The sequence below is a fragment of the Glycine soja genome, chromosome 15 (assembly GCF_004193775.1).
Source record: "Glycine soja cultivar W05 chromosome 15, ASM419377v2, whole genome shotgun sequence".
Taxonomy (NCBI): Eukaryota; Viridiplantae; Streptophyta; class Magnoliopsida; order Fabales; family Fabaceae; genus Glycine; species Glycine soja.
The window spans coordinates 27555215-27578165 of record NC_041016.1 but is presented as its reverse complement, the minus strand read 5'-3'; the positions used below and the strand labels follow the sequence as shown (position 1 = coordinate 27578165).

General features: G+C 32.7%; 1 protein-coding gene across 1 annotated transcript in view; it reads left to right on the top strand.

The window, feature by feature from the left end:
* The first annotated feature begins 11635 nt into the window (after positions 1 to 11635).
* The window catches only part of LOC114386621 (protein ENHANCED DISEASE RESISTANCE 2-like), a 42213-nt gene continuing 30897 nt past the window's right edge, over positions 11636 to 22951 (top strand). Inside the window, exons 1-7 of the mRNA XM_028346651.1 lie at positions 11636 to 11938; positions 12969 to 13043; positions 13206 to 13259; positions 16363 to 16428; positions 19772 to 19830; positions 20235 to 20311; positions 20704 to 20820. Of these exons, the coding sequence (XP_028202452.1) occupies positions 11750 to 11938; positions 12969 to 13043; positions 13206 to 13259; positions 16363 to 16428; positions 19772 to 19830; positions 20235 to 20311; positions 20704 to 20820 (637 nt within the window). The 5' untranslated portion in view covers positions 11636 to 11749. The remainder of the gene's footprint in view (positions 11939 to 12968; positions 13044 to 13205; positions 13260 to 16362; positions 16429 to 19771; positions 19831 to 20234; positions 20312 to 20703; positions 20821 to 22951) is intronic.

Genomic DNA, 22951 nt, shown 5'->3' with positions numbered 1-22951 from the left:
TAGATGGTCTGAAGAGGATAGAAAACGTGTACAATACAACCTAAAAGCCAAAAACATAATAACATCTGCCCTAGGAATGGATGAATATTTCAGAGTTTCAAATTGCAAGAGTGCTAAGGAAATGTGGGACACTCTTCGATTAACACATGAAGGAACTACAGATGTTAAAAGATCTAGGATAAATGCACTAACTCATGAGTATGAATTATTTAGAATGAATACAAATGAAAATATTCAGAGTATGCAAAAGAGATTTACACATATAGTAAATCATCTAGCAGCCTTAGGCAAAGAATTTCAAAATGAAGATCTTATAAACAAGGTGCTAAGATGTTTAAGTAGAGAATGGCAACCCAAAGTAACGGCTATTTCTGAATCAAGAGATTTGTCTAACATGTCTCTTGCCACTTTATTTGGTAAGTTGCAGGAACACGAGATGGAACTATTGAGATTGCACCAAAATGAAGAAAATGACAAGAAAAAGAAAGGAATTGCTCTTAAAGCATCATCCTCAATTCAAGAAGAAAGTGATCAGGATAATGATGCAGATGATGATGATGATCTAAGTTTCTTTGTAAAAAGATTCAACAAATTTCTTAAAGTAAGAGGAAATCAGAGGCGACCAAATTTTAAATCAAAGAGAAGGACAGAAAATTCATCCTCTACTCTAAAATGCTTTGAATGCAATCAACCTGGACATCTGAGGATTGATTGTCCCATCTTCAAGAAAAAGATGGAAAAATCTGAAAAGAAAAATCATAGTGAGAAGAAACTAAAGAAAGCATACATCACATGGGATGAAAATGATTTGGAATCCTCTGATGATTCTGAAAAAGAAGAGATAAATCTTTGCCTTATGGCAAAAAGTTACGAAAGTGATGAAGAGGTAACATCTTCAAACAACTTATCTATTTCTTTTGATGAATTGCAAGATGCATTTGCTGATTTGCATAAAGAATCAATTAAACTTGCAAAATTAGTTTCATCATCAAAGAAAACAATTTCAAATTTAGAAAATGAAATTTCAAAATTAAACAAAGAATTAGATCTTCTTAGAAATGAAGTTTCAATCTCTAAAACAAATGAAAAAGTTAATATCTCCACTATTAATGACAAGAAAATAACAGATTCTTGTAGTTGTTGTGATAAATATGTAAAAGAAATTAAAGAGTTAAAAAATTCACTTGCAAAATTTTCATATAGTAGAAATAATTTAGATGTTATATTAAGTAAACAAAGATATGTGTCAAATAAAAATGGACTAGGGTATAAATCTGAAAAACTACAAAAGGTTTATAAAAACTTTTCCACTTCCACACAAAAATGTAATTCTAATTCCATCACTTGTTTTTACTGTGGAAGAAGAGGACATGGCATATCAACTTGCTACTTCAAGAAAAATTACAGTAATATTAAAATGATATGGGTCCCAAAAGGATCCTCAGTTTATACTAACATGCAAGGACCCAATAAAATTTGGGTACCTAAGTCAAAAACTTGATTATGCAGGTATCTTTGAGAAAGAAGTGGTACATAGATAGCGGATGCTCAAAACATATGACTAGAGATGCATCAAATTTTACACACATATCTCCAAAGAAAAGCGGGCATGTAACATATGGTGACAACAACAAAGGTAGAATTCTTGGAGTGGGTAAAATAGGTACAAATTCTTCAAACTCCATTGAAAATGTTCTACTTGTTGAAGGTCTTAAGCATAGCCTGCTTAGCGTTAGTCAACTATGTGACAAAGGCTATCTAGTATCATTTGATTCTCAAAAATGTCTTATAGAACATAAGCATGACAGTAATATAAAGCATGTAGGACATAGAGTCAATAATGTTTACATGATAGACTTAAGTATAAAACAAGAAAACAATCATTGCTTTCTTAGTAAAGATGATGATCCATGGTTATGGCATAAAAAAATTGCTCACATAAACATGGATCACTTAAATAAATTAATTTCAAAAGATTTAGTAGTTGGTTTGCCTAAATTGAAATTTGAAAAAGATAAATTATGTGATGCATGTCAAAAGGGCAAACAAACAAGAGTCTCATTCAAATCTAAAAATGTTGTTTCAACCACTCGACCATTACAGTTATTGCATATGGATCTATTTGGTCCATCTAGAACCATGAGTTTTGGAGGAAATTACTATGCCTTAGTTATAGTTGATGATTTCTCTAGATATACTTGGACATTATTTATTACACATAAAAGTGATTCATTCCATGCATTTAGGAAACTTGCTAAAGTCATACAAAACAAGAAAAATCTCAAGATTGCATCCATTAGAAGTGATCATGGGGGTGAATTTGAAAATAAAGATTTTGAATTATTTTGTGATGAACATGGTATTGAACATAATTTTTCTGCACCAAGAACTCCTCAACAAAATGGAGTTGTTGAGAGGAAAAATAGGTCATTGGAAGAAATTGCAAGAACTTTATTAAATGATACTTCTCTTCCAAAGTATTTTTGGGCTGAAGCTGTCAATACTGCATGTTACATCATGAATAGAGCCTTGATAAGACCTATTTTAAAGAAAACCCCATATGAGTTATTTAACGGTAGAAAACCTAATATTTCTCATCTACATGTTTTTGGTTGCAAGTGCTTTGTACTTAATAATGGTAAAGATAATCTAGGAAAATTCGATGCAAAATCTGATGAAGGCATTTTTCTTGGATATTCTTTACAAAGCAAAGCATATAGAATATATAATAAGAGAACTATGAATATAGAGGAATCCATTCATGTTACCTTTGATGAATCTAATGCTATATTATCAACAAAGAATATGCTAGATGACATTGCAGATTCTTTAGAACATATGAACATTCATGAACAAGATTCCAAAGGAAATGACAAAGGAAACAATGAAGATCCTCCAGAAGAAGGCAAATCCAATGATGTACTCCCAAGAGAATGGAAAACTTCAAGAGATCATCCCCTCGACAACATAATTGGTGATATCTCAAAAGGGGTAACAACTAGACATTCTCTTAAAGATTTATGCAATAATATGGCTTTTGTATCTATGATTGAACCTAAAAATATAAAAGAAGCCATAGTAGATGATAATTGGATCATTGCCATGCAAGAAGAACTAAACCAATTTGAAAGAAACAATGTATGGAAATTAGTAGAAAAACCTGAAAATTATCCTGTCATTGGAACAAAATGGGTTTTTAGAAATAAACTAGATGAACATGGTATTATTATTAGAAATAAAGCCAGGTTAGTAGCAAAAGGGTATAATCAAGAAGAGGGAATAGACTATGAAGAAACATATGCTCCTGTTGCAAGATTAGAAGCCATTAGAATGCTTTTGGCATATGCATCCATAATGAACTTTAAACTTTATCAAATGGATGTTAAGAGTGCCTTTCTAAATGGCTTAATTCAAGAAGAGGTATATGTTGAACAACCCCCTGGTTTTGAAATTTCTGATAAACCAAACCATGTTTATAAATTACAAAAGGCTCTTTATGGTTTGAAACAAGCCCCTAGGGCATGGTATGAACGATTAAGTAATTTTCTTCTTGAAAAAGAATTCTCCAGAGGTAAAGTGGATACCACATTATTCATAAAGAGAAAGCATAATGATATTTTGTTGGTTCAAATATATGTTGATGATATAATTTTTGGATCCACTAATGATTCATTGTGCAAGGAGTTTTCCCTTGATATGCAAAGTGAATTTGAAATGTCAATGATGGGAGAACTAAAGTACTTTCTGGGATTACAAATCAAGCAAACTCAAGAAGGTATATTCATCAATCAATCCAAATACTGCAAGGAATTGATCAAAAGATTTGGGATGGATAGTGCAAAACACATGTCTACACCGATGAGCACTAATTGTTACTTAGATAAAGATGAATCTGGTCAGTCTATAGACATAAAACAATATCGAGGTATGATCGGATCTCTTCTTTATTTATCTGCTAGTAGACCTGATATTATGTTTAGTGTATGCATGTGTGCTAGGTTTCAATCCAACCCTAAACAATCACATCTAAGTGCAGTAAAGAGAATCATGAGATATCTATTAGGAACAATCAATTTAGGATTATGGTATCCTAAGAATTCAACATGTAACTTAATAGGATATTCTGATTCTGATTTTGCCGGGTCTAAAACTGATAGAAAAAGTACAAGTGGAACTTGTCAATTTATTGGATCGGCTCTTGTCTCATGGCATAGTAAGAAACAAAACAGTGTTGCTTTATCTACTGCTGAAGCGGAGTATATCTCTGCCGGTAGTTGTTGTGCACAAATTTTATGGATGAAGCAACAATTATCTGACTATGGCATCATTCTTGATCGCATACCTATTAAGTGTGATAATACTAGTGCCATAAATCTATCCAAAAACCCAGTTCAACATTCAAGAACTAAACATATAGAGATTAGACACCACTTTCTTAGAGATCATGTCTTAAAGGGAGATTGTGTATTAGAATTTGTTGATACTAAGAATCAACTTGCTGATATTTTCACTAAACCTCTCCCCAAGGAAGTGTTTTTCTCTATTAGAAGAGAATTAGGTCTCTTAGATGTAAGAGATTTAGAAAAATAGGAATTGATTGGTTGATTGATTAGTTGATTGATTGGTTGATTTACTTTTTACCTTTTGATTGTAGATTATTTTGTTTGATCTTGTTTGAATTCTTGTTTTTATGATAGAATTTATGATTTCTTGTGTATATAGTAATTGAATGATTGAATTTAGTGTATTAGTAGTGAAAATTAGTCATATAAGATGTATTTGAGCATAAATATAGATATTCTCTTAGAAACTAGCCTAGGATAGGCTCTGGTAATCGATTACCACTCAATGTAATCGATTACACTTGAACAGGCAGCCTGTAATCGATTACAACATCCTGTAATCGATTACCAGAAGGCTTATTGGGATTGTAATCGATTACCAATACCTGTAATCGATTACAATGCGTCATCTTCTATAAATACTCACGAAATCGGAGCTCGTGCGCAGCCAAAGCTTCCTCCACGTTTTCCTCCATACCTAGAACTTCAAACCTTCGATTCTCACTCGATTCTTCACCAAATCACGTCCCGTAAAGCCCAATCTTCCTCTTTTTCACTCCTCTTTCACTTCCACCGATCAAAATCCAGAAAAACTTCATCAAATGGCAGAGCCATCAAAGAAGAGAAAGGGATCATCTTCCACCGCCACCGCTGCTGCCCATCGCCGTCACGGCCCATCCGGAGCACCCACAGCACCTATTCCTCCTTCTTTGTCATCTCCAAGATCATCAACACTGTTTTCATCCGATGATCAACGTCTACGGTACCTTTCTCAGTTTTCTTCTAGAATAATCTTAGACCCTAAGTACCTAGACGTAGAGTTCTTTAATGATGAAACGTTTGATTGCTATCAAGTGTTTCAAAATTCTGGTCTTGTTGATTTCATGTCATTTAAATTGCCATATTATCCTGAACTTGTAAAGGTCTTCTACTGCAATTTAAAAATTCAGGATGGTATTATTATGTCTGAGGTGCATGGTACTTCTATGGTCATTGATCAGTCACTTTTCTTTTCTTTGACTCATTTACCCAGTCAAGGTGCACCTTTTGAGGGCACCATTGTTGATGACTGGAAATTCGATTATTCGAGTCATGATGCTCGTCGCATGGTCTGCAATGATCAAGCTGACATGACCGATAGATTGTTGGCCGGGTCATTAACTTTTGATAATCGCATCATGCATTATATCATTGTTAGAATTTTGCTTCCTCGGTCTTCAAATTTAGCACAAGCCTCTGAGGAGGATTTGATTCTTATGTGGGCTTTTCTAACCGGTCGTCAGATCGACTGGGCCCATTTGGTTCGGTACCGAATGCATAAGGCATTACGGGCCAATGCACCTCTTCCTTATCCACACTTGATTACTCTGTTTTTGCGTCATTTTCAAATTCCGCTTGATGATGAACCCTTTGTTCAAGTCAAGCGTTCCTTTGCAATTGGTGCTGGTGCAGTGACCTCCTTTGGGTATCGTAAAGATCGGAATGGACAATGGCTGAAGAAGGATGCACTCCCTCCTCAAGATGAACGTACTCCTTCACCTCCTCCTCAACGTGAGGATTCCGCTCTCATGAATGAAGTCCTCTCCGAATTACGGGGTCTTCGTTCGTATGTTGGTGACCGCTTTGACTCGTTAGATTCACGCTTTGCCGGTATGGACATTCGTCTTACACAGCTTGAAGAGGATGTCGGATACATTCGTCAGAGTTTCGATCTTCCACCACCTCCTCCGTCTTCTTAGCTTTTAGATTCTGATTATTTATCTTTTATAAGCCGTGTATTTTGGCTTTTAGTTTCTTAGAATTTACATTATTATGCTAAGTACTTTGCTTATTTATCTTGTGGATTTTAAATTTCAGTCTTGGATGTTTTGTGGTTGTTGACATTTTCAGTTATTTGGATTCTGGTTTGATTATTTCTTGTTTGTGAGTTTGGCTTATTGTATTTAACACTCTGATGCTTATATCTTGCTACTCCATTGTTGTAACTATGTTGATTTCCGAGTTCTTTGGCTTTTTGATGTTGCCAAAGGGGGAGAAAAAGGTTGTAGCAAAGAAAAAGCTTAAGAAAAAGCTTAACAAACTTAGAAATCAAGTGATCATGTATTCCGAAATATAGGGGGAGAAAACGGATGCACCTTTTATCTATATACAATTGTTTGTTGCTTGCTTGAATCTTGATTTCAGGTATTGTATTGTCATCATCAAAAAGGGGGAGATTGTAGATGCAATTGGCTTTGATGTTTTGATGATGATCATGATTATGTGTTGCAATTAAAATTCAAGACAATACTTCAAGATTACAAGGCACAACATCAAGATGATCACTAGAATATTAGGAAGGGAATTCCTAATTGAATTAGCAAAGGTTTGGCCAAGTGATTTAAAATAAAAAGTGTTTTTCAAAGGTTTTACTCTCTGGTAATCGATTACCAGAGGATGTAATCGATTACCAGTGGCCAAATACGTTTTATAACAGCTATAAAAATTTGAATTCGAAATTTTAGACTGTGTAATCGATTACACAATTTTGGTAATCGATTACCAGCAGTTAGTAAACGTTTTAATTCAAATTTTAAAAGCTGTAATCGATTACACAATTACTGTAATCGATTACCAGACAGGAATTTCAGAAAAATAATTTCAAGAGTCACAACTTTTCAAAGGCTTTACTCATGACCACCAATGGTCTATATATATGTGACTTAAACACGAAATTGCTCAGAGATTTTTCAGAAAAACAAAGTGTTTATCCTCTCAAAAAGCAATTTCATTTTAATTCTCTTAAGAATTCCTTGGCCAATTCAATTGCAATTCATTAAGGAATTAATTGAGTGCTCAATCTGTAAAATCCATCTCTTTCTAGAGAGATTTGTTCCTCTTCTTCTTCTCATTCTCTAAGGGATTAAGAGACTGTGAGTCTCTTGTTGTAAAAGATCTCTAAACACAAAGGAAGGGTTGTCCTTGTGTGTTTAGAACTTGTAAAAGGAATTTACAAGTTAGTGGAACTCTCAAGCGGGTTGCTTGGGGACTGGACGTAGGCACAAGGGTGTGGCCGAACCAGTATAAAACTGAGTTTGCATTTTCTCTTCCCTTAATCTCCTTTATTTATTATTGTTTTATATTCATATTCAAGTTGCTTCATTTGAATTAATATTTAAGAAGATTGTCATTAAGGGAATTCATAACTTAAGTAAAAAGTAAGATAGATTTTTAATTAGGAGAAAAAGTTTGGAATATCTTAATTCAACCCCCCCTTCTTAAGATATCTGAGGCCACTTGTCTAACAGGCATGATCAGGTTGGGGTTGTTGATTCTCAATGAGTATAGCTACAGAATTGTTGACATTCTCGCCAGGAGCATACACAACATGGGCAGTGTATAATTGGGAGGCAAATCATATGGTGGAAAAGAATGCTTGCTCTAAACCCGAACATAATGAGGCCCACATGCATTTTCTGCTACCTCGCCTCCTTGGCCTACTACATTCGAGACTAGACGACTCACTTGATTGAAATCGGACAGGTGATTCAATCCAATTAAATTTTAGAGGGGGAGGTGAGCATTTGCTTACTACACCCCATTGCCACATCATATAGTCACACTTTGTGCATGTCCTTCATGCTTTACATGCCTCATGACACCTAAGCACACTTAGTGGAGAATCTTGGAATTGATCTTGAATTAGTGGGCTGAATCATAACTGAAATTCACTAATCATAATTAGTGAAATTTTGGCTCCACAAATTCAAGTGAAATTTGAATTGAAATTCAAATTTCCCTCCAATTTTGTGTGACACTTAGGCTATAAATAGAGGTCATGTGTGGGCATTTTTTCAACTTTGATTATTTGAAAATTAAACTTCAGATTTCAAAGCTCTTTTAGAGCACAAAATTTCGTGCTCTTCTATTTCTCTCCCTTCATTCATCCCCTTCTTCCTCCAAGTTCTTATCCATGACCTCCTATGGTGGTGAGCTTCTTCTAGACTCATCTTCTCCTTGAAGTGGCGTCTCCTCTCTCTCTTCCTTCTCGATTCCGCTGTCATTCATCTTCCAAGAAGCAAAGGAATCCATTAATGAAGAAGATCCTAGGCCTACAAGCTCCAATGGAGCTTACACCAGAATCAGTCCTTGAAACCCTTCCCTTGCATGGCTATTTATAGGAAAAGGCCATTTCGTGCAGGGGAAGCTCGCCCAAGTGAGCTAGTTTCTTACAGCTGAAGGTATCAACTCGCCCAGAAGAGCTGATTGCTTAAGGATGAAGGCATTCCATGGCCCAGGTAAGCCAGATGCTGGCCTAGGCGAGCTCAAGCCTGGAAACATCCAAAAAGTGGCCATTTTGCCCCCTTTCATTGTGGTTTTTGTTCCCAGATCTGACAATCAAACATCAACTTGAGCGGTCCCTCGACCTTGCACTGCAACTGGTGCTATACACCGTAATTTAATTACTAATGATCAAAACATCACAAGTGAATGATAAAAATATCATACCCGAATGAAATTAGAGTCTGACACTTACCATAATTAATTTATAGTTATTAGTTATGTTAAATGTAATTGTTCAGAATTTCATGTCAGATTGATAATAATTTAATCTAGTTATTAAAAAATAAAAATACTTATCACAATGACTCGATAATAATAATTAATTTATAAATATTAAAAATAATGTAGAAATAATTATCTAATTTTTTTCTCAAATGTATAAGGATTCCCTCCTAGACTTCTTTAATTTTAATAAAAGATAAAAATAACAAAAGTTTTTTTTCCTGCTTTTAACTGACAAAACATAGGCAATGAGTTCTTGGAAAATATCTAAGTGATATCAGAGACCATGCAAAGTCCTAAAACACTTGCATAGACATTATAATTTCTGATGAATTTCCTCCAAACCATGGTTAGAAAAAGCGTTGTCATGACACTACCATGTGCCATTTGCTGCATTTTGTTTGTATCTCTTCGATTTTCATCTCTTTTAGGCTCTCCACTAAAGTATATTGGACTCAAGGCAACCGCTTCATGTTTCAATGCATTAAAAATGAGATTGTTTGAATTAGTCTCTAATGGTGATGATCATAAAGTAAAACTGATTTAATTTAAAGATATAAAATTCTTTTTGCCTATTTCATTAAACTTAAAACAGCTGGTCCAATTCAATTAAATTAAAATTTAACATGACAAAAAGGGAAAAATCATTTTGGTTCTAGTTAGTTCTCCAAATGAGGTATGTTCAGTCCCAATAAACTTCTTAATAAGTGTGAAATCAATTTTTTTTCTTATAAAATAGAACAAAAGGAGTAGTAATTTTACAAATTAATGTTACATCATCATTAATTTATTTCTAGATTTTGTATTTCATCATTAATATATAAGGAATATAAGTGAAAAAAAAATAATTAATGTTACATTAAAAAACTAAAATGACAATTATATTGGGATAAATTTTTTTCTTACACGGCAATTATCGAAGGAAGTATCATTTATTTCCATAGGAAAAAATCACATTGGTTTAAATTAAGAAAAATGATAAACACACAAATGTTTTGCTAGAATGTTTTAGGAGTCACACTTGTCCTAACATCGTCCGTGTATTACACTTCTTAAAGTGACTTTCCCCTTGATTTTCTTATTAAATATTAATGATTTCACCTCACTTTATAGGAGTCATGTTACAACTACTTATTTAATTAAGAGACAATTAAGAAAATAAATCTTCATTGAAAAGGTTGTAATCAGTTTTGATTAATGAAACTCTTCAAGGATTTAAAAAATAACTGAATATAGCTCTAGAGTTTGAGTGAATCACTACAAATCATCAAGTATTTATACTCCTCTCTCTTTAAGTTTATACTTGTTTTCTCTTGTAATCATTTTAACACACCTTGGAGGCACAAGTTCTTAACAAAATTTGTTTTGAGGAAACTAATTTTAGCCTCTTTGGACGATCTTTGCGTATAACCTTGTTTTACAAAACTTGGCTAAAATCTTTGTCAAACATATCTTTTGACCAATGTGTTTTCTAAGTGCTTTTGGAAAGGTTTCATCTTTGTTAAAAGGGTTTAAAGTTTTACTAATACAATCTTCAATCTCTCTTAGATTTCTTACAAAGTTTCCTTTGTGATATGATATTTTTCACACACATACATAAATTTAGAACCATTAGACATCAAGATTCACATTAATGAGCAAGATATATTACATTCAATCATAATCTTCAATCCACATAATTATATATTAATCATCATTAATATTTAATCTACATCCCATTAATAGACCAAGATGGTCGAACCTCATGAAACATAAAAGTTCTCCCTAATTTTCATTTAGTAAAAAATTCTTATTTTAGTCATACAGGATTTGTCTACTTCCTTCCTAATTCCTTTTAGGTTGATTTCAATTCATTTTGAGGGTACAATTACTTAACAAAGTCACTAGTGTTATAGTTCCTTAACTGGTCTTTTTTTAGTATTCAAGTTTCAAAAGTATAAGGTATCTAATTTAATCATACACATCCCAAAATACATAATCAAAGGTCATTCATTTTATATAAAAAAAATAAAACCATATTTAAGGCTATAAAATATTAAGTTAATAAATTTGTATTACTTTTAAAATAGTTATTATAAAAATTAACAATTTATTATACATGACAACAATTTAACGGAACACAATAGAAAAATCTTTTACATTGTCATGATAATTTCTATAATTGATATAAATATTCATTGTTGTGCTTTGCTAATGTAAACAAATTTATATCATCAACCTATTAAAAATTACTATAAATAAAATTTTTAAAATAATTATTATATATCAACAACAATACATAGAATGCTCATATAATTTTAAGTAAATTATTATTTTTACCATTGACATGCAACCTAGGAAATTGGGCACACATGTTTATCTAAATTTGGTTCAAACCAGGAAAAAGAATAAAAAATAGTAAAAAAAAAACAAAAAGAGTTTATCAAGGGACAACAAGCCAACCTCATTAGGTATGAAAAACAAAAGAAATAGGACCACCTCAGAGATCTATGTGTTCAAATAGGAAACGTTTATTAGAGGTTGGACAACAACCAAGCATTTGAGAGAAATTCAGGCATGGAGGATGAGTGCATTGAATTTTGATTTATTATATTCCATTCAATTCAATCTGGTGTAACAGAACGCAACGCTAGAGAAAGAGGATGGAAGCATCGTCAAGCGGAGAAGGATCTCAGCGTGACGAAGAGAAAGGGATGTTTCAATACTTTGGTTGGGTTTATCATATTGGCGTCAATTCCGTAGGTCGCGAGTATTGCCACCTACGATTCCTTTTGGTCAGGGGCAAGTGCGTTGCCATGTACAAGCGTGACCCTCACCAGAATCCTGGCATTGTATCTCTCTTCTTTTCTCTTCATTATTTATTTTTTCTGCCATTTCCCACCACATCCAATTAATAAAGCATGATGCATTTTAGACTTTAATTTTTGTGTCTTGCTCGTATAAATTTTTTAAAAACTCCTAACTAATAAAAAATCATTTATCATCTTAGGTATCACTTATATAGTAGTTATTATAGAACTTAACACACGTGATTACCAAAAGTAATGCATTTAAATTAAAGGTTCAATTAATCATTTGGTTTCTATAACTAAAAAACAATCCTGTCTCTATACTTAAATTCATCCCTCCTAATTCCTACACATACCATTTTTAATTCATTTTAGTTCTTTTCGTTGTGAGTAAAAATAATTAAAATGATACGTAGGGATAAAATGTATTAAAAATAGTACGTGTAAGGGATTAAATTGGGATATTTTTTAAGTATAAGAACTAAGAAAAAAGCTTTTGTAACTATAGGAAATAAATAATTAAACCTAAATTAAATTATACATTTTAAACCTCCTTATTGTAAAAATTAATGTAATATCAATTTCTCACGTGGAAATGTGCATATATATGTTTATATGCACTCACAGAATCATACTTGTTTCAAATATTTAATAATTCTTGAGTAAATGTGTAGTTTGGAATATCAAAACTGTTATTTGTTTTACTTTAGTCTTGAAAGATATTGTCAACAAAAGCTAGCCTCTGACATTGTCATTGTATTAACAAATTCACCCTACCAAAACTTTCTACTATTTCAAGTAATTAGTTCATCTTACTGAAGTTCTCATAATTATCCCTTTGGAAACCAATTTAAATAGATGATCTTTTGTGGATCAAAACAATACAGGGGAAATCTTTCAACGTCCTGTGTAAATTTTCACTTGTAATGTTTGAATAAATTTATGCTCTTCCTTACTTTAATGTGAGTTGTAATCACTTGTTAGTTTATTATTTCTTCTTATTCAGTAATATCTCATTTTTAGGCTTTACAGTTCTTAGATATATCACATTTAAACTTTATTCTTTGTTCAGAAACCCATTAGACAGGGAGTCATGGGTGCCACACTAGTGGTGGAGGAGCTAGGACGTCGAAAGGTCAATAATGGGGTAACACTAAGTTTTCATCTCTTGTATTTACCAAATTTATTGATTTTGCATTGAGTTGATGGTGTATACTTTTCAATGTATATACATATGTTGTGTGTTTGTGTGTATTTCATTTCCTTATACATTTGGCGGAAGCTAAGTATGTTTCATTTCCTTCTCCAGGAACTTTATGTAATACAATTCTGTAGTCGATTAGATGAGAGCAGAAAAGGAGAAGTAAGTTATAGTTTTGAATTGTTTCTTCTAATAACTATTGGTAGAAAGATACTTGTCAACCATGCTTTTTAACCGGTGTAACTTTTCATAAGGACTTCAAGGTAGCTCTTAATTCCTACACACCATCAAATTTAAAATAATAGTACAAGCTTCAAACTTTTGACATAAAACATAAAATAATCTTCAATGGCTAGTTGTCTACTATAAGGGATTGGATATTCCTTCAACTATTGTAAAGTTCTCTTTTATGTTTTAAAATGTAGAATAACTTCAATAATTTTCATGTAATTCTGTATTCAATTTTAATTTTCATGATCATAATTTTTGTACAACGAACATTAATTTTTGGGAAATTTAACTTGAGGTGCTCGTGCTATGTTAGTAACGATTGACAAGGACCAACCAAGCCTTATTTCAGTTTGTGGGGTTGGCAACATTGATCAATTGATACCATTGGGCTCAATGAAAAACTAAATTTTCATTTAGACTATTTGCAAATTTTTTTTCTTCATAAAAGTGGATTTTGCTAAGTTTGGTTAATTTTTCATCTATCCTCTATGGGAGTATCTTTCTTTGTCGGTGCTACTACAATCCTCTTCTAGATACAAGCATTCCTAGTTTTTATTTTCTTGTGTGTCAATCCATACACCTTAGCGTTCTCATCCCTCTAATACACCTGTTTTTATTGTCAATTCATCCACCTTAGCTTTTCTCTATCTCATCCTCATAGCTTGAATTCTATGCATGGCATGACATTCTATCTATCTTCCTGCTTATCATTCTGTTATATGGATCCAATGTATTTATGCTATCCAACTTGTGATATGATTTGAAACCAAAGTTTCACCTACGAAACATTGCTCACTTGCCTTTATATCCTTCATTTCACTCCTACTTCTTTTGAAAATCCTTTGATTCCAAAGTTTCCTTAATTCACTCAAGTTAAAAATTATCTCTTTCAACTCATTAACTATGACTACATCATTTATATAAAGCAATGAGTCACCAGCTCTTGGCTGCAACTAGTAAGTGTGATCGATACAAAGGTTAAAAGATATGAAACAAAAATAAAGCGGTGTTAATCTAGTGTTAGTCTGTTATAAATTTTTTTAATTACACACCGGGGAGTTTGCATGCTAGTTGTAACCTTGATCACATTATCTTCCAATTTTTCTCACAATAATGCACTCCTTATTTCTTGCTCGACTTTTAAATTTAAGCCAATGTTTATATTCTAAAATAACCTTTTGTTTAATCCACCTATTATCTTGAAGATTCATAAAGTTTGACATTTATTTAATCATGATCTCAAATGCTTCCATTAATTCTCCTGAAATAGTTTCAATTCTCCAAGTGCCAAAATAAATTTTACTTTGATTGACCAATTTCACCTACATCTATCTTGGAAAGTGTAAAAACTCTAGTCTATTTTCCACTATATCTAGGGCCAATGTAGCACCTCTACTCCTTCCTCTCTTAATTGTCCTTGAGCCATAAATGTGTTAGGGTAACTACCTAGGGTTAGAGTGTATCATAAAGACAACAGAGATTTGCATTGATTATCGATGGTCTAACATCACCCTTCTTTTGTGGAATAGAGAACTATCATAAGATAATATACGAGATAAACTGGTCAATAAAAATTATAAGCTTTTGTTTGTTCAGTAGTCTTAAACTTATAAACTGAAGGATATGTGAAATCTCTTGGCTCATAAATGAAAATGTATTTTTAAGTGAATTAATCTACATGAATTTCTTTAGGTGATTCAGAATCCTTGTTTGTTGCCTTAGCGCCTCTGGTGGTTGTTATTCTTTATCTTTGAATAGTTGCAGTTTTTTTCAATAATTTGGGATTTTCTTATTCGAAAATATGTCTTTCAATTCTATATTGGCGCATCCCGTACAAAAATTCATTTAATTTTTTTTCATAACATCAATAAATTTACTGTCTATTTTATGCTTTTCAACATTTAGATTTTTCATATCTGGGAAGATTATTGACTATCACTACTTTTTGTTAGTAAGTTAGCATGTCACTTTATTTTCAAAAACAAATTAGCATGTTACTTTTAAGAAAAGACCAAACCAAATTATCAAGTGCTTTTTGTTTTGCTTCAAGGCAATGTTAACACTGACAATTAGAATTAACACTTACTGTCTCTAAAATAATTTATATTATTAAATAGCACTTAGTTAAAAATTTGGAATAGTACAATAAAATAAAAAATTATAGAAAATGAGTGACAATAAGGTGACTAGTAGATAAATATCTTCTTGATATTTTCTATTTACTACAACATTAGGAGATCCAACAATTGTCCTAGAAAGTTGCATGCTTAGCCACATTAATTTTTTGCTTACAAATTTTATAAAATCCACTTCATACATTATAATCTTTTTTGCCTATAATTTCTCTAAATTACTTTAGTCTCACTGTTTTATGCAAGATAAATGCTAGTGTTTTAATCACTAGATTTTACAATTGAATTTTTTATTGATAAGTTATTTGGAGTCATGTTATAGTGACAAAAATTTTGGTTATCTAGTATTCATCTTATTTGTTACCATCATTGTCGGGGATAATACCAAAATGCTTCAAACTAGATTTCCATAAAAAAAAAAAAAAAAGAGTCTTAAATTTGTTTTAACTTCAAATTTAAGGTTGTTTGTCTTTGTTAGACCCCTAAATTAAAATTGTAGTTTTTAGTCCCTCAAATTCAGCAATGCTTTTTTTTAGTTCCTCTTGACTCATTTTTAGCGATTTAGATGCACAACTTGACACAATTTATGACCGTACATGAGACTAAAAATATATTTTACAAATTTAAGGGACTAAAAAATACAAATTTTAATTTGGATGACAAAAAAAGATAGACCCCTAACATTGAGGGACTAAAAATATATTTAAGTTAATATGTAATAAAAACTAACAATTCAAATTTTTAATTAGAAGTTTTAATGATAGTCTTTTTGATCCAAGAAATGCTTGATTGTTTGTATTGAAGAGTTTATTTATTTGAAATTAAATGAGCCCCTTCATATCATAAGTGTTAATTTTTATTTAGTATAGAAATGAGTTTTTTTTACATGATGTTTATTCAAGATTGCTTGTGCCACAATAGAAGAAGCCCAAAGATGGATGGAAGCCTTTAATCATGCCAAGCAACAGGTATGAGAATAATTGTAATGTTCGTTTTATAATGTGGACGTTTAGTATGTTACTAGTGTTAATAATTGTTACACAACCTAAGCCTGGTTGTTATGGAAAGTCTTTATAGGACAAGGGATTTGAATAAGAATTCATGGTATGAAAGTGATTATTGGTATGATAACAATGAGAAATATCAAATTTTATAGAGAGAATATTAGGCAAAAAATCTCCCTATATATGAGAATATGAGTTGGTATCGTTAGAGTGAAAAAAGGCTCATGAGAAAAATCTTTTTCTTAACTTATTGGATCGAAAACAAACATACAGTCAATTATTGCTACTGTTTTCACCTCAAAATTACTAACATTAACCCAAATTAGTGTCAGCCTACTATTTTTAGCCACATTCCCTTATTTTCTATACACACCCCTTCTGGCATATTTTTGTTTTTATTCTTTTAAAGTACAAACCTTTATGTTCTATTTTATTAGTCCTAAGCCCAATTACTATTCAAACAAACATGATTTAAAACATAAGACATAAGAAATATATTTTCCAACAACAATAAATTTAATTCACATACTTCGAATAATGATAAACATACTAAATAAATAGCACAGATCAAAACAAATTAAGTTATATAAACAAATAAATTAAATCATGCAACGTAACTAGGATGAAATAAATTTATAATCAAAAGTAACAAACCACTAGATTAACATATAAGGAATTAACCTCAATTCCTTGCGTGTCACACTCATTCATATCAAACAATTTAATTTCAAGAAATAATTAAATCCTTAAAACACATCAAACAAGATGAATTCCTATAAGGAGAAAATCTGGTTGTTATATTTTTCTCCATAAATGTTGGATCTAATTGCAATGTATAAGACTTGAGTCCTACATTGGAATTATAAGATTATAGTGTGGGATTTATAAGGCTTTGGACTCTTAACCTACAACAACTATCTTTTGCAATGTGGTTCTCCCAAGATTCTTATAAATTGGTATATGAGTATTTTACTATGTTTCTAAGTTGTAAATGAGTGCTAGAAGTGGTGATGCTCGAATTGTAGTGTTTGACTTGTACTAGATCAAGGGATAATTCATAACCAACTTGCGTTCGTGTCAAGGCTACGAAGTATAGTGGCATGTTAGGACTTTGGGCTTATAAGATTCTAGTGTTGGATTTATAAGAGTTTGGGCATTCCACCTATATTAATTAGCTTTTGTGGTGTGGTTCTTTCAAGGTTTCTACTAGAATAAATGCGCCAAATGTTTTAAGAGGCTTAACTCATTATTCACACAACTTTCTAATTTTCAAAAGTGCCATGTCTCATCACTTTTTCTTATTTATAGGCAACATGCCTCTAACTAACTTGTATTCCACTAACTATGGATTATCTAACAAATTATTGTTCCACTCTCAAGTTAACTTGACTTACAAGTAAACTTGTTGTCACACTCTCACGTCTACTTTATTTATTTATTATATTCTTAGCCTTGAAAGAGAGTATCGTTGCTTCTACAAGTGTATTAGGAGTCTAATCTATTTGGTCAAGAAGTTGATCAAATTTTGGAGATTCCAAAGTTTCCAAAATGATTGGCATTTAACAGGATTCTTGTGCTCCCCTTACTCCATTTCCTCATAGGTTGCATTTCTACCTTGAAATTGTAGGACAACTTTTACATGCCCATAGTCTTTTGGACAGATTGAGACTTGTGAAAATTTATATCTTTCTTCAAAGGAGTGTACAGGGATTTAAATATGTTGTCTCACATTCATGTCTCACTTTTGGCCCCATCAATGAAATAATGACACATCATTTAAGTTGTCATGTGTATCTTTCTTTCAATTCACAAAGTATCCCTCACAAATCCCTAACCCCTAACCCCTTCCCGATAGAGAGTGAGGCACAATAATACCATTGTCGACAAGTTTCTTCTCACAATTACACATGATCAACGAGATTTGCATTGAAGTCTAAAACTAACAAAATTGAATTGCCTGCATGTTGAAACTCAACTGGATCCAAAATATCAAATCGGTATGCAGGGTATTTGTAAAATTCAACATGATGAAGATACCCCCTTCGACTACAGGTTTGAAAATCAAAATCTTTGAATTCATTGTGTTCGATCGGAAACAAAATCTATGCCTTCTTTGATCGCAATTGAGAATTGAACAAAAGCTTATTGCCTTTCTTAAATGATCATATGCTTCAAATTGATGGTGCAACATGCAAGCAATAAGAGAGGCTAACTGTCGTGCTACCATTTTTTTTTATCGTGTATTGCAACATTAATTGCCTGCTCTGTATGTATGTTTAATTGCTTGATCGTGTGCCGTAAGCAGAAACGTGTCATCAGTACTCTGTATTATTATTGTGCCTTTCTCTCTATTGGGAAGGGATTAGGGATTTGTGAGAGGTATTTTGCAAATTGAAGGAAAATAATGCATGACAACTTAAATGATGTGTCATTATTTTATTGGTGGAGCAGGTGAGACATGAATATGAAACAACAAATTTAAATAAGTGTAGATACCTCGTAGAAATATTTTCAAGGCAATCCCCAAAGTCTCTAATTTAGTTTATCCCAATACTTTGGTAGGTAAACGATTTATTCTAAGTCTGAACCCTAATTTCTTAGGCGTGCAATTACACTCAAGAATTTCCAAAACAAAAAAAAAATCTGAGTACGTAATTGCTTACACATGCTACTGCCTTGACAAGGAGTTTCCTCCTTCAACACTATAAAAACAATCAAAAAACACACCCAACATAATTGAATAATAGGGGAAATCTCTTAGTGAGAATGACACAATGCTCCATATGTTTTGAGTGGTGTAGACCCCTTTCTCACTCAACTCTTTACTTGGATAGAAAGATCTTAACAACGGAATAACTAAATATTTTTGTGTGTTTGCAATATAAAGTCTAATCCATTTTCTTTGGTCCAAATTATTAAAAAAACTTGGAAAACTAAGCATATTAAAGGAAATAGGGAAAGTAGGACAAAGATTTATTTAAATAAATAAAAATATACTCTGAATATACATGGAGATTTTAACTTATTTATAATATTTCTAATTCTCTAAAATTCCCTTTCTCTGAAAACTTTTTTATTTATAGCCAACATGCCTCTTTCTAATATCTTTGCCCCCAGCTAACTAAATATTCCAGTAGCTATGGGTTATCTAACAAAAAAAATTCAAAATGTAGGTTTTCATATTGTAAAGAATATGGGAGCGAGTATCTTCTTTGCCTAATTATAAGAATTGGGATGTCATGGAACTATATCCATATTTACCATGATAAGCTTATTTGAAATTTTGTTCATATAACCACTTTTGCAGGCTGAGCATGAGTTGTCAACAGAAAGTAGTGCCAGAGATAAATTAATACAAGAAATGGAGTATGTTTTTTTTTACTCCACCTGACATCACTTAATCAAATATATGATAGATTAACATCAGATGAACAATCATGCAATCCTGATTTGGAATGATTAATGAGGTTTTGTTGACATATGTATTAGCAGAAGATTCCAATGCTTTTGATATTCTCAGCCTCAATAGTCTTTCAATTTCTTATACTTTTTTATATTTTATTTTATAAACTCCAAATATTATGATTCTTGTAAATATTTTTAAGGAATATGTCTTACAGTAGAATATTATTCCTCTTGTTTTGATGTTTAGCATAAGGAAAGATCTATGTAATTGTTGAGAACATTATCAAATTACTTGTCTTATAAGTCATCCTTTTATTAGAAAACTTATCATAAATAACGTATAACTTGTTTGTGTGGTGTGCAAGGATCAATTTACAAGGCAATCGACATAAAATGAAACGGTATGCCTCTGGGTTAAGGAAGCTTAAAAAAATTGGCCAAGGTAAAATGCCACATTGTTTAATCAAATAATATTCATTAGATGGCTTTTGATGTCCTAACATGCTTAATATATTTCTAACTTGTAGAAATATCATTATATTGTATCTTCATTTACTATGGATTGGGTTACATAATCTATTATTTTTATTTTATTTTAGCAGTATGGTGGTGTGTATTTTGTTTCCTAATTTAAGAGATAAATTTACACTATTGATATGCACCAAAAATTTTGTTGCTGGAAGATAGTTGTGGAAGTGTGATTTTGAATGATCATTTGTATTTTTTTCAAGTAATATCAAGTTTGTTTCTAAATTCAATGCATGTTGTGGGGTTAGATGATCCTGTATATGTCTATATACTAATTGACATTACCGTTACTCTTTCTTTCTAAAGGCCCAGAGACACTTTTACGTCTATCATCAAAGATTTTTGGTAGTTCAGATGGGTTTGAAGACAACAATGGAGATGCATTTGAAGCCCATCAATGGAAATGTGCTCGTACCATGTCCGGTACTTTTCTTCTACCATAAACAATTTTGCAACCAATGAAAACCAATGCTTGTTGCTTTAATACCCCACCCTTTTCCTAATACTTATTAAACTTAATGTCCCAATTGTACAGAGTTTATGTAAATGTTGTAATTGTTTTCTTTAACAACTCAACTTTAACTGCACCTGTCTAGGTTGTAAAAAATCTTCTTAGGTTGCCCTTGAAACAAAGGGACCCCAAGATACATAAAGGGAAGGGAACCTTGAGGAAATGCCAAGGATTCTTTGATAGATCTCCAGCGATGTCCTGTATGGAATGAGTAAAAAGTGAACTTTGAAAGTCTTAGGAATTGACCTGAGGCTTGACCATATTCTTGAAAAAGAGACATTAAATTTTGAATGTCCTTTTTGGTCCCTCTTCCCAAAACTTGGATATCATTTGCAAAAAGGACATGACTTGGAGTGCAAACATCCTTTGGGTCTCTGATAGGGTGAAAAAGCCCTTGCTACAAGAATCTTCTGCCAAACAGAAGAGAAGAAGGAAAAAGGGATCTCCTTGATGAATCCCCCATTGACAAGATAAAATAACCTGCTGCCTTGCTACTCACAACGAAAGAGAGCTTTGCAAAATGCAGAAGAGCAAGAATCCACTGAACAAATTTATGATCAAACCCAAAAGCACTAAGAACTTGGAGCAAAAAGTTCCAATCAAAAGTATCAAAAATCCTTTCGCAAATCAAACTTCAAAATTAAATTACCTCCAATAGAACGGTGTTTCAGAAGGTTCACTACTTCAAAAGCAATACAAATGCAGTCACTAATATGTCTTCCTTTCACAAAGCCTCTCTGATCGGGGTAAAGGATCTTGGGGGCTATTTTTGCAAGTCTATCAGTTAAGACTCCCGTAATGATTTTAAACTGGAAGTTCGCCAAGGCAATTGGACGAAATTAATCAACGGTATCCATTTCTGGAACTTTAGGAATCAAAACCACTAGATTGGAATTCATGTTAGGTAGGATCCAACCCTGTTGAAAGCGTTGAAGAACAACTTGAAAGACAGATTAACCAACAATATGCCAGAACCTTTGGAAAAAACATTCCCCAAATCCATCCAGGCCTGAGGCCACATCCTCATTCATGATGAAGACAATAGTCTTCACCTCTTTACGAGATGGAATATTGGTAAGGAAACAGTTGTCTTAACTTGAGACTGAAGCAAGAATGATTCTACTGATCAGATAATTGGGCACAGTTATTGTCTCCCATAAATATTAGAGAAAAAGCCAAGCACATCCAGAGCTTCTTGGGATTCCATCATAACATCCCCACTTTGAAGAACTGACATCCTCTTAGCTGCATGCCTAATATGTGCTAATTTGTGAAAATAAGTTGTATTTTGATCTCCTTGACGCTGCCATTTAATACTTACCCTTTTCCTCCAAAAAGTTTCCTCTGCATGGATAAAGCTTTTCAAGGTCAATCTGAGCTTGAGATTCCCTATCTTTCAACTCATCAGAGTAAACCGAAGTGTCAATATCACGCTGCACAACATTAACCACATCTTGACAAGCTTTAACATTATCATGAACATTGCCAAAACAACATTTATTCCAAGAGCGAAAGGCTTGTTTCGAGAGACGAAGCTTGCTACCCAATACAAACATTGGACAACCAGCAATGGATTGGTTCCAAGTAGTAGAGACAAGTTGTTCATAGTCGTTGTGCTCCAACCACATCTTCTGAAATCGAAAGGAAGCTGGGCCAGGTTTTTCACCTCTCTAAAAAGTCAACAACAACGGAGTATGATCAGGATGCACTCTAGTGAGAACATTACAAGAGAAAATTCCAAAAGGAGATGCTTGCGTCATTCCAAAAACCTCTATCTAGTCTCATATCAATTCACTTATTGTCCAAGTGAAAGAATTTCCAAGAGACTACAAGTCCACCAGGAAACAAGAGTCAAACAATGCTAGAAAATCTGAACAAGACAAAGGGAGGTGGAGGTAACCACCCCTTTTTTTCATGAGAACCCATGGCAGAATTGAAATCCCCTAGGCAACACCAAGGACCAGCCTGAGTTTGCTGTAATAGAGCCAGCTTTGTCCAAAGATGTATGTGTAAAATGTAATCAGTGCAAGCATAGATAGCCAA